This window comes from Ammodytes marinus (genome assembly GCF_949987685.1).
Source record: "Ammodytes marinus genome assembly, chromosome: 10".
Classification (NCBI taxonomy): Eukaryota; Metazoa; Chordata; class Actinopteri; order Uranoscopiformes; family Ammodytidae; genus Ammodytes; species Ammodytes marinus.
In genome coordinates, this window is record NC_137214.1 from 19,862,786 (window position 1) to 19,876,466 (window position 13,681).

General features: G+C 39.2%; 1 protein-coding gene across 1 annotated transcript; it reads right to left on the bottom strand.

Moving 5' to 3' along the window:
• Nucleotides 1–1,978: 1,978 nt before the first annotated feature.
• Nucleotides 1,979–11,934, bottom strand: slc26a2 (solute carrier family 26 member 2). The gene is made up of 5 exons (XM_080035320.1): nt 11,869–11,934; nt 9,885–10,510; nt 9,114–9,404; nt 8,087–8,535; nt 1,979–5,693 (listed from the first exon to the last, which is right to left on the bottom strand). Exons 2-5 carry the CDS (start codon nt 10,494–10,496, stop codon nt 4,880–4,882), a joined length of 2,166 nt encoding a protein of 721 aa, XP_079891446.1. The 5' UTR covers nt 10,497–10,510; nt 11,869–11,934; the 3' UTR covers nt 1,979–4,879.
• Between the last annotated feature and the right edge of the window lie 1,747 nt (nt 11,935–13,681).

Below are 13,681 nucleotides of genomic sequence, written 5' to 3' on the forward strand. Positions count from 1 at the left end.
GAAACAATCATGTACACATAGTTTAGTCACTGAAAGTGGTAGATGAAGAGAATAAGGGGGAGAAGCAAAATGGGAGCAGTTAATGGCAGACCCCAAACGTATAATCTATAAACTCTTATCTCTTCCACAAGTGTACACAGAGCCATAGTGGTTATTGACTAAAGCTTACAGTACATAAAGGGTAACTAACGACCCTTTTTCACCTTGAAACGATCAGCAATATTCTGGTATTTTCTTTTGCCAGACAGGAGCCATTATCGATGAGTAAAGTGACAGAAGATGTAAGGATAAAGGGTAAAGTGAAAAACGTTTTGCAGCTCTTCTAGAACAAGTAAAAAATGAAGTAGCTAAAAGTGTAATATTACCTAATATTTCTTATATACTTACTTTGTCTATTACCTTATGAAAGACAATTTTAGCCAACGGATATACTAATGTCAAAGCATAATGCACGTTGTTTGTTTTTTTCAAATTCAAACTTTAATATATCATCCTGAAACTTAGTTGATAACTTACATTAAAACAATTATTTTGAATGCATATGCAAATGTGTCAATATGTAACTCATGTGCATTTTAATATCTTTGAAACACAGACATCTAAATGTTGGATCTTTATTTCATTTTTACAACATATTAGTGTCCACATTTATTACAGAATATATTTCAGATACAGTCTTTTTTAATTTGATAAATCAAAAATAAAATGTACAGTTCCTAAAAATGCATCTTCTGCATGTTTTAAAGAAGAAAATGCATCTTACATCAGACCATAAACAACCCATGAACAAATACCTCTGGAATAACCTTCAAAATAGTATTAAGAATGATTATGGAATGATTAGTTGATGTAAGTGCTTTATTGAAGTTGATATTTGGTTCAAAAGAAAAACATTTGAGAAATGTTGAGATAATGTCTGTTAAACGCGGTTGTATAGGATAAATATACATACGCAAACAGGTTTAGGTTTGGTAAATTAAACACTTAAATGTACATTTTGGACCTTATATTAGTATGATAGCAGGCAGGCCATAGAAGCAGAATGGCCAAAAATCTCAAAATTTGACCAGTAATTGAAAAAAACAACATAGGGCTTTATACCTGCCGTGTCTCGCCTTAAATGACTTCAAATGAAATGGTCCCTTATGGTCATGTCCTCTTGGATATACTATGGGGCAGAATGTGTGAGTAGGCGTGTAGGCCTTTGTGTTCAAGTCACACAAGGGTGTGAGCTCCTATTGCCTTATTGTGGGCCTTTGGAGACTGTTGGGGATCTATGAATCTTGCTCGACTTGAAACTCAGGAATGACGAGAAACCAGTCCCTCCGCTCAATAGGATCACCACAGCCCAAGGAGGTGTGACGTCTTTGGAGCGAGCATGCCGCTTGACCTGATAATGCCTTGGTTTGGTTTGCACGTTTTTATACAATGCCTTATGTTAAACTTATACCTTAAATACATACCATAAAGAGTCAAATAAATAGTGTCACAACTCTAATGAACAGGATTTCAATTGAAAAGATTAATTTTGGAATTTCGTAGACCCAGACTCAACTATTGACTAAAACCCCCAAGGATTCTCGTTTGACCTTGAACCGGCGTTGACTGTTATCTGGAGCCTGTGTTCCTACTGTCATTAGTCATTTATTATCAGGGTGTAGTCTCAAACGGGGGCAAAGGGTACGAACAAGAATACAACGTTGTTTAAATTAAGTCCTCAAGTTGCAAGGAAAGCTTCATTAAAACAGGGACACAGAAGGATTTCAATTACTATGCCACATTAGTGAGGAATTGATTGAAGAGCAAGTTGGTAAATTAATTGACTAATAAAATGTGATGCAATACTACTTGAATTGCTGTGGTGCTTAGAAAACTTGATGCAACCTCCCATTTATTACACATTTTCCAAAGGACAAATGCGTTGTTTTACTTGAGGCACGTCAATGCATCTCCGATAAGATAAGCAACTTCAACAACGCTGTGTCAACAGTTTATTAAAACTTGATTCAGTATTTTTCGGTTTTCTTAGTATAGTGTGGATGAGGCCCTCCTTGAAGAGAAAACTACAACAGCAATCTCTTTTTAAAACAGTTTACTAAATTAAGAACAATGGTTACATGATCTGTAAAAACTTCATTTCCCCCCTTGATTATTTGCATGTCATTAAACATGCAAAACAGTTTCCATTACGTCAGGAAATTGGATACAGTCTGTCCCTCTGGAATGACCTCCAGTTCTCAATATGTTACAGGCCACTACACATGGGTAAATCTATTCCAAACTGACATTGAACACTTCAAAACAAAAACACATTCACTTCATGAATTGACTAGAAAGTATTTTGAAAGGCACTGTACAGTGTTCTTCTCCTGCAGCAAAGCAAAGCCATTATTCATTTGTAAATGCTCCCTGTATAATTAAAGCTAAATACAAAAGCAGCTACAAATGAAAACTGCTTTGTCTCATATCAGCAAGAATATCTGTGAAAATAAGCAAGTAAACAAATAATCATCCCATACATTGCAAATCCAGTACCAGTCCAATTGTGTCCCAAAGCCAATGTTCAGATCATGAGTGTATCATATTATGAAACATTAACTTTGTAACTATTCTGCAATGACCCATTGTAGTGGGAGAGGTTATGGCAGTTTCCCTGAGCTCCAGTCTTTAGTAAAAAAAAAGCTTGTTTTAAGAGGCTGGGGATTAACGGTTGTAAAGGAAGTGCAAGTCCAAACATTTCTATTACACAGAACAACATTCTTGCATAGCAGTTTGATTGTCAGAAGTGCATTGCGAACACACAGAGCTGCATTCAGTTGGCCATAGTAAATTGTGTTAGTATTTATACAGCTGCGTACATGATATCACATACACCTTGTGCTTTCCGGCAGACAGAATGGGGCCATTGATACTCCATTTAAAACAAATAATAAAAGTAAAATTGTAAACATACATTTAGTAAAACAGACAGTTGTTGGATTTCCTTGAACCAAAGAATCACATTTAAATGTATGTTCAATCACAAATACCAAGAAAACACAATACAAAATATATACAGTATATATATATTGATGCTCATATTCTAAATGTATGGAATATTTTTGAACAGGACACAGAACAAATATGGGATAACTATATTAAAAAAAGACAGAAGCTGCAAAAGGGCCATGATAGTTAGGTCATACATCAACTACTTTTTTTACCGTGTAAATGTAACTGTAATAAGTGCTATATAAATTGTAACTAGGTAGTTGAATGTGCCATGTTTGGCTACAGAAACAAGCTAATCCTCAACATATATCAGTGGAGAGGATTTAGTGAGGACTTTGTATAAAATCTGGACTGCCATTGACTTAAGATGCCCTGATTAAATCCCTGGTGGCAGTATTCACCCTGTAGACGTCATTTTGCAAAACTAATAGAGCTCATGTTATTTTTGTGAGTCCACATTGCCCAACTACATTTCAACAGTGCTCCTCCCAAACATCATGCATCCTAATAAGTTATCCTTACATTCAGAGTTACTTATCTTACTTACAAAATACATTGTGTGTCTTTAAGAAATATTTTGAGTTAATTTCATTGCTGCGTTTTTTGGCTGCATCACCACAGCCTGTCTATGAAGGGAATACAACTGGCACGGATTTATAATGGGTCACATGCACTCGAGCATGTACACCATTGAGTCAAGAGGAACTCATTTGGAACAGCTAAAAAAAATAGCAGTCAACTAGAGATCAAAATCACAATAACATAATCATGTAGCCAACACTGAACATTCCAGTATTTCAAAAATAGAAATGAATATAGGTTAATAATTTAAATAATAATAAAACATCCATCTTATAGTCTGATAAACCATACTTTAACACACATACAATCAGGTAGTTTAAGGCGTGACCGGAACATTAAATATCAAATTCAAAAACTAAATCTCACATGGCGGTGACAGCAGGGCAGTTTTTCCTTTGCATAGAACGTTGCCTTCCATTCATCACCCAACCCACAGTTATGTATTTTATTTTTACTTTAGCTGGTAAAGTAACAAAGGATTAAGCTAAATTGGTAATGCTGTCGCCCTCAGCAAACATAGATTAAGAACACACTTTATGAAATACTTCATCAAAGTGGCACATCCGGTATAGACCTGCCAGGCCGTAAACAAACACCAAAACGCTTTAAAACCAGGGCTGAGGAGATCCGTTACAAAATAAGACCATCTTATTTGTTCTAACAATGGGAACTGGCAGGACTTGAACGTTTTGGTTACACGCAGATTATGGATCACTAGCTAGCACTGTTCTTTTTCCAGTTGTAACGGTAAAAGACGACTGCCCTTAATAAGGAACTGATATGAACACATTCACAGTATATAGTACAGGCACTGCATATGCATTGCTATAGGCACTGTATAAAGATAGCTAAGATAGTAAGGGCAGTTTCCATACGTTTGGGCTGGAAAAATGTAAAGTAAACAGAAAAGGACTGACGTTTGCCTTAGATCAGTGTTCATTTACTGCTATATGGCTTTGTAAATATGACCATGTTTTTCCCAAAAAAGTGTCCCTTTCATTATCACTGTTCAGATAAAAACACTTTGTCGGCTACTGTAAATGTGCACCCCGCACAATCTGGGGGAGGACCTTTCAAATGATAGCCATGTACTTTGGCTCCATTTCTATAAAGAGTAATTGCGTTTAGCATTGAACATGCTTAAACAGCATTAAATAAATAACTGTCTAAGCAGACTCAGGAAGGACCAACAATCACTGTTGCATTACAAGGCACAAAGGCAATATTGGACTTATCTTGTTGTATTATGTAACTGCATAATCTACCTGTACTGTATACAGGTAGATATTTGGACAGCTTATCTCTTTTAGCATTTGCTGTCATAATCTCCATTGGGAGTTGAGAGACTTTGGGCGTAATGGACGGCGTCTGCGATGGTGAAGAATACGATTTTCTTCTCTCCTCCATCCACTCCTTCTTTGTCGGGGTAGTATCCCCCTCTCTCTAGATCGTCCAGCACTGAGGCGTTACACTGGGCTAGGACAACCTTGATCCCAACATCTGCATATTCTTTGCAGACCTCTTTCAGAGCATTCACGCCGGCAGTATCTAGAAAGAAGATTGCGCTGCAGTCAATCACCAGGCTGCGTAAGCTACGGGGAGATTTCTGGTCGAGCATCGAGGTTACCGTCTCATCGGCTTCAAGCACATCCTTTGATTTCATATCCGGGACTCCATTGTCCTCTCGCTGCTGTTTGTTCTTCTTCTCAAACTTTACACGGCAGGCTTTCTCCTTCACGGGGTCGAGCCCTACGCACTTGTACAGAGACTTTTTGAACAAGCTCTGGTTTGCGTAATAGATGGGCGCCTCGTATCTAAAAACGGCCACCCCGCGATGCGTTTGGAGGTTGCAGTAAGTAGACAGGTCCTCGTAATGGTCCCTGGTGGTAGCCCGGCCCAGCTCCACTACCTGTGCTCTCTGTGTGCGGCCCATGACGCAGAGGGCCGACACCAACACTCCCACCAGCAGACCCAGCTCTGTGTTGACCAGCGCAGAGGTAGCCATGGTGACCAGCCAGACACCGGCGTCCACTCGGTTGACGCGCCACATGCGGGGGACATCCAGGAACTTCCTCAAAGCTCCGCGTAGGTTCACCACAATGATGACAGCCAACACGCATCTGAGCAGGAGAGGGAAGGAAAAAAAAAAAAAAAAGGATTCAAGGAGGAAACTGATTAATTAAAAAGGTGCACACATGTAACTTTTGGTGTGTCAGAGAAGGGAAAATTCGGTAAGTTATGATCTCATAACTGACCAAACAAACTTTCCTCACATGATATTATGTTCCCTGGAACTCTGAAGCTAGAACGCTTCCTGAAATGTTACCGTTTCACTGTTTTTGTTTACAGCAGCCGGGCCCACAGTTTTGGTTTACAAACATATTTTAGTCTTACGTTTGGTTCCAGGTTCCTCAAAATAATGTAGTTTGATTTATGATGTTGAAATTATTCAATAGCCTACTAAGAATTACACGTCTTTAATCTTTAATATGTGCTGTGCTCTAAAGAGTAAAACAAATATTTTAAGTGTTCCATGTTGCAGTTTGAAAACTTGAAATTGATTCATAGCTTTTTACTTCTGTCCAAATAAAGGTTTTGAATCGGTCATTAAAAAAAAAAAATCACCTTAGGACGCACTTACACTTGGCCAAGTTAATTTGTACCGTGGTGAAGCGCGATTGTCCCACCCTTGCTCCTCCCCCTCTGGCCAGGCCCGACCTGCACTCACACTGCTTTATAAGATCAAAGCCTAAGCAAGATTGCTCACCACGTCTTAATGTGCGCAGGTTTGTGCTTTGGAGCGTAGTTGTTTCCGATTGTTTCCGTTGTTTGCCAATTTTTCAGCAAACATTCCACTTCCACATCAGACCAACGCAAACCCTTTGGCAATTTTTTTTTTTTAATTCCTGTTCTGCACGCATGGACGTGGGGAACGGTCAGGATCGACTGTCTACGCTCGTGTGTGTGCGTGTCCGAGGAAGTGTACCATGGCGCACTCACACTGGTCTAACGAACTGGAACTAACGAACTAGAACAAACATACTTGGGCACAATACAGATACCCTAGGGTGAATGCACCTCTAAAAAGCAAAAAGACTAAAAAGGGCAAAGGGTGATATAATACATAACAGAAAGATAAAGAACAAAAGATAATCTCAGCAAATGTGACATTATTGAGAAAGACATTCCATATAATCAGTGAAGGACATTCCATATAATCAGTGAAGTAGTAAGAGTGTATGTGTGAGTGTGTTAATCTATTAGCATGTACTTAGATAACACACCAGCATAGAAAAAAAAATCAATACCAATTATCAGCTACCAATCAGTAAAATGTGATCAAAGCTCACTCCAGACTCAACGCAGTGCTACATTTCACCTATTTCTCCATCTACTTTTACATATGTAATAGGTTAACTAACAAAGAACTATCTGTGATGGCAATGTAATATGTAACTATGTGCATTTAGCTATTCATCATATATTAATTTGATTTTATTATTTTATTCCTGTTCCTTTATCCTCCTTATTCCATAGTTATTTCTTGTAGTATTAGAATGGAAATAAAATCTTTTGAATCTTCACTGAACTGTTGTTTCCAAGAGATATTTGCACAAGCACAGCTTTAGCAGAGCGCTAGCCAGGACAGTGAGCATTAACACTGAGCTGTATTTGTTTGAGGCTACCCTTGAAAACTCGTTTCATAGCAAACAAGATAAGAAGTGCAAGCAAATGTTTTAGAACTAGAGACTACACTAGAAAGAAAACCTTTAAATGCAATAAAAGTGTTGATAATTAAGTTGTATCAAATCTAGTGTATGTTGTATTGAGTGCTATTTTAAAATACCTCTTATTCGGAATTTGCCTTATACATTTAAGTGATATTCCAAATGAGATATATAAATAAAATATTCCAATATTGACATTAGAAGAAAAAAAGGATGGTATTCATATCTTTTTTCTATTAAATATATTTAAATACTTTTTTTCGAAAACTGACCTGGGCAGAAAAAATCTATTATGATTCTATTTGACATTGATTTTTTGTCTTTTTTGACAGCAGAAATTACTGGGGCGGGTCAGACAGGCATTACTGCCCTGAACCTGCTTTTGAAGAAATACGTACTATTTTCTAAGGGAAGAGGTAAAGCTCGGCCATCTCAGACATTCCCTTTGTCAGTTACTCTACTTACTATGTGTATCTCCTGCACAAATGGCTCATCTGTTTTTTATGCACATCCCATTTTTGTTATCCTATTACTCCTACTATGCTGTGATTATATATATATATATGTTTTACCTATAACAAGTTACAAAGTATATCGGCAAGTTTAAATGTTAGGAATGTCATAATACCACAATAAAGAAGCTGAATTTGGTTCATCTTTCTATTGACACGAGGAGTCAGGTTGTATTATCAGCAATCAGAATGAACCACTTACCTCAGAAAATTAGCTTACAAGACAATAATGAGGAACACCCTTAAATCATAAATCATTTGAAGTATTCTTACTTTTGAAGAGAATAGAAGAGTGGTGCGATGACCAACAGCACTAGTAGCAGGACCAGGGCACTGACCAGCCCGGACACCTGAGTCTGGCAGCCTGTGGACTCTTTGACCAGGGTCTTGGTCAGTGCGGCGCTGGTGGTGAAGCAGCGGAAGAAGGATGGCAGGATGTTGCAGAAGCCAATGGCGTACATCTCCTGGTTGGCGTCCACCGTGTAGCCGTGCTTCTTGGCGAACATCTCCGACAGAGAGACGGTGATGGCAAACCCCACGATGGCTATGGAGAAAGCGTCAACTGCCACGTTGGGTATGAGGCTCCACATGGGCAGCTGGGGAGGCAGGAAGCCCGTGGGGATGTCACCGGCCACACTGGAGCCATAGTCGGTGTTGAAGCGACCGAAATGAGAAGCCAGCGTGGCGATGATGACCACGAAGAGCTCGAAAGGAATCGGGGCCTGGGTAAGAAAAGGAGATAATTTTTTTTTCAAACACACATTTTGGATGATTTTAACATTTATAGTCATTTTGTTACGCCACCATCCCAAACGTAAATCCCAGCGTGCTGTGAAAAGCCAAAAAAAATGTAGAAGTTCTTGTCCTCAGACTTGACTGTGTAAGATGAACTGTGTCCGGCTTAGATCAACATCCCACCACTTTCTCTGAACTTTGCCAGTTCTTTTTTTTTTAAACTGAACTCCATTATTGACCACTAAACCACTACAATTAGAATGGCAATGTTAACATTAACCTGACAGTATGGGTCAGTAACTATCATGTCATGAATCAAGAAATGGAAGTCACACGTGCGTGCTTATCTCATTCTTAATCACATCAAAATTGTGCATAACCCCAGACCGAGTTAAACAAAGAGTAGAGGAAGTTACTGCTGATTTTGCATTTCATGGTCCCATTACATCCTACTACTAGCAATGCCAATACTTCCTCAAAAAAAAGCAATTGATATTTTGCATGTGAACACGAAAGCTGTATGACAAAATACACAAAATAACTTCGTCTTGCACTGTCTATTTACCTTTAGCTTGGCTTTGAAGCGATCATTGAGCTCCTTTGTCGGTAAGAGTATCAGCAGGCTCACTAAACTGGTCACCAAGTCACAGATGTTGGTGTTGCCCAGGTTGATGAGCAGGCTGTACCAGGTCTTAAACAGAGTGAACCAGCCCTGGGGCCGGGGGAACTTCAGGCCCAGGAGATACTTGACCTGGGAGGTAAGGATGGTCAGGGAGGCTCCTGTAGCGAAGCCACTGAGGAGGGAGTCGGAGAGGTAGACTGAGACAAAACCCACCTGGAAAATACCCATGAGCACCTGGGAGAAAGAGACAAGCAGGAGTTAGTGGACAGGTTTCAACATAAAGACAGGAAAATGACATCCAAAAAAACACATTTGTTAGGCAACACAAATATTCATGTCTTCACTGATGTCACATAATATGCTCATTTTCAGGTTCATTTTGGATGCATTGCTAAATCTCCTCTTTTCAGCCTCTGTCTCAAACACTCGGTTTTAGCCTTCTAAAAATATCATTCTGTTTTGATTGGCCCTGAATCTAACTGCCAGTTTGGTTGCCGAAAAGGTTGTTGGTTGTTTTTTTTTAACTCAAGCTTTGGGAGTCTCTATTCACACTGGGGAACCATATTACTGCATAATAGGTGACCTTTAAGTCATAGGCTGTAACCAAGCCAGTTTTAATACCTGTAGTGACGCGACTCTAGTTTTACCTGATGTCAAGGAGTGAAAAATAGCGTTTTAGATTGTAAAGATCCAAGATTGTCCATGCTCACTTACCTGGTAAACTCCAGCAGTAAAGGTAACTGTAGCTCCAACTGTGATTGCATAGCAGCTTCTGTCACATCCCATTACAACACTGTCATTGCCCTGTCCCACCAGCAGGACGGCACTGATGTTACTACTGATGCTGCTGCTTTCTGGCAGATATCCTGCCAAAGCTAACTCCCTATCCACAACCTGACCCACAAGCAGGCACAGCACCCCGAAAATCCCCACTGAGATGTGTCTAGAAGAGCCTAATAATGCATAGATGATGGAAGCGAAGAAAGATGTATAGAGTCCATATATGGGGTCCTGACTGGCCAATAAGGAGTAAGCTATCGACTGGGGAACCAATAGGATTCCGACAATTACTCCTGACATGACATCGCCCAGCAGCCATTCTTTGAGTTGGTAGCGTGGCAGCCATGTCAGAATGGGGACAAAGCCCAGTATTTTGGTTTTGGCCTTCTTTGCGGTGCACGAGCAGCGTTTCCTCAGCTGATCGGACACAACAGATTTCCAGTTCTTGTCGGTATCTTTCTCCACTCTTTGCAGAATAAGAGGATGACGCTGTTCACTCTCGGCTCCATCCTCTGCTGTGGCACAGCAGTCGTCGCCTTGAGTCATGCTTAAGCCCTTATCTGTGGACATTTGAAGAAGAAGAGTTCAGGTTTGGCCCGGTAGACATACCAACTATACCAAAGTAAATAGAAGATGAAAAATAAGGCTTGGACAAATATGTTCAACTCATCTGCTCTTAGGCCTAGTTTTACATTGGCACCTCACTTACAATTACGACCAATTATGACACTCCAAAGACAATGTGAAGTGAAGTGAAGTGTAAGGAGGAGTGCTATTTAGTTAGTGGGTGTGGGCCTGACAGCATATATCTGACATTGTGCTGGGAAATGGCCCCTTCATGTTGCTTAGATAAGACAATCTTCATAGCAACACAACTCAATCTTACAGCTGACCTTAACATAAGCACTTACATGTAATTACCAGCAGCCTAATGTCTGCCAATCAGATGACAAAGTAAGCAGGAATCCAAGGACAATGAACACAATCTGTGTGACATGATTATGCTGTCCTACTCTACAGCCTTGACCAATTGAGGTCAGTGTTCAGGTATTGATTTTAGGGATATTATCATATCATACTTTGTTATTTAAGTTACCCATACATGCAGAAAGCATGTCAAGTTAACATGTCAATATCAATAATATAAAAGTATAGGTTAAAATCATAGACTGTGGGCTATATCAAAGAGGCTAGAATTTAGACCTTGTTAACTGCTCTTTAAACATGACAATGACTGCAGGCCTAGTGGAATGGGAAAAGTCCAAACCACACGTTGAAACTGAAACTAGCTGGTATGGTGGAGAAATAATACTTAATTTAGTCTAAAACAGCTATTGATCACATTTTTACTGACGTGAGACGTCTTTTTGTCATGCCGTTTTTCATTCTTACTGGAATCCCCTCTGAGAATGTCTGATGACTAGCTACTCTGCAGACTTGTGGTGTTTAAAGCATTCTCACAATGATAATGTTAATAGGATTAACTTGTTTAGTTTTCTAAGAGAACTCGATGTTAATGAGATTATCGCTCTTTTAAAGGCTAAATACGGAGCTGAGTAGCGTTAACAGACAAACTGTTTCCATTTGGGTATGGGGCAAATGATGGCCTACCAAAAAGTGTGACATTAAGAGGCAACTTCAACTGAAGTTAGTTAGGCCTATATATTCTCGATCTAAAATCTCACAAAATTGACAATTATCACCAAAAGTTCCCCAGTGACTCCGTCCAGCGCAGTCTACAAGTTAACCCAACTCAGTCCAGGTGCTGCCGACTATGAATGGGTACCATTGTAAACAAGTTGTCAACGTGGACCCGGACACTGGTTGAAACTTAAGCCAACGAACTAAAGTGAATTAATGTGACAGTCTGTTACTCCAGAGGAAATGAACATAGTTGTTAATGTGTAAAGAAACTAACCTGAGCCCGAGTCAGTCACGCTTTTCCAAGTTATTAATAGGTTGAGTTCAACTCTCGAGTGGCATTCCGCCTGAAATTCATTTTGCTCTGGTCCCTCTTTGCGTGATGACGTTTCATTGAGCGTGGATTTTACCTCACGTGACCTGCTGAGACAAAGATAGTTTGTGTAGGAAGATGAATCATTGTAGCAAAGAAAGACGGCAGCACTCTCTCTCTCTCTCTCTCTCTCTCTCTCTCTCTCTCTCTCTCTCTCTCTCTCTCTCTCTCTCTCTCTCTCTCTCTCTCCTCACAAATATTCCTGAAAGTAGCCTACCTGTCATATTATTTGGTATTTTGCTATGATAGGCTTATAAGAAAAATGCCACTTTGATCTAGCTAGCTAACCATTGCTAAAATCACTACCGCGACAAGTTATAAACCTGTAAAACCTGTTGAACATATCATTTCAGAAATACCATGGCCATGGATCACAAAATGAGGTCATTTGCATTTAAATAATCATTGTAGATGTGTAGCCCTTTCTTCTTTTCATTTTTTCAGACTCTTTGACTGTGTTTGCATCTGCTTTTTGAAGTTTATAATAATAAAAGGCTAATCATATTTTCCTATCACCACAAAAGTACAATTTCCGCCTAAACTAAAGCTATGTGTCACAGAACCCTATTTCAATAAATGTTTTGGTAAATTACATTCTAACTCTTTGGTGATGTAGGACACAGGTTACCTCAGCAAATCTGATGAAGAAATTAGTGAGCGGTGATGAAGAAAAGAGTGAACAGTCAGTCACAAGTTATGTTTTTTGTGTCACCTTTTCCCTATCTGGAATGGCCTAATTTGGCTCTTTTTTTTGGGACTGGGGTAGTTCCAAAGAACAACAACAACAACAACAACAAAAACATTTGCCCAACGATAAAAGTACTCAACAATCAATTTCATGAACAAGAGATAAAAAGGATAGGCCTATACAAACAATAATCATTGTTGAGTTTTGTTCAACTTGGGGTGGGAGAATCTCGAAAAACTAAAGCCTTTTTTGAGCACTTGCGGCTAGACTATTAACTAGGCCTACATGTGTGAATTTCTGTGTTGGTATATGGCTAATGGTTCAATACTTTTCAAATTCAATTATTATTATAATTTCTATAGGCCTATGCATGCCTATACCATGAGTAGGCCTACTCATTTTCCTTATCTACACAATAACCCCCTCAGTGCTAAGGGTGTCATCCGAGGCTGTGTCATTAAACATTGGAAGGTATCATAATCCCAGTATTATAATTGGATGCAAGCTTATGTCCACACATGGCCATTTAAACCCATCCTAGTAATCCCTTTTCTTTTATCAGACCCTTGCAGAGTTGGTTAGCAGGACAGCCGGATTACACTTGGCTGGAGACAATACAAGGACTTTAAAAGGTATGGACTATTTGCATATTTTCAAAGTATTTTAGAAATGTGGGAAACAGATGTCTGTTTATCATTATTGTTACCATAACTTTATTGGTCAATTTCTTTCAAAACATCTCTAGCTCTGTCAGGTTTTGAGGATATCGTGGACAGCCCCTTTTAAGTCCAGCCACAAATAACAAATTGGGTTGAAATCAGGACTTGGACTATTGTTGTTCTAAAGCTATAGGCTAGCTAGGCTACAACCAACTTTGTATTGTTATTATAACTGTATAGATGACTTTCTATGTGAAGTAGCATACCTTGGACAAGGAAGGGGCCAATAATATCAGTGCCAGAAGAAATAGATAATCACAGGATCTCATATGAATAAACTTGCCTTGCCTTCCTAAGTCAACTTATACCC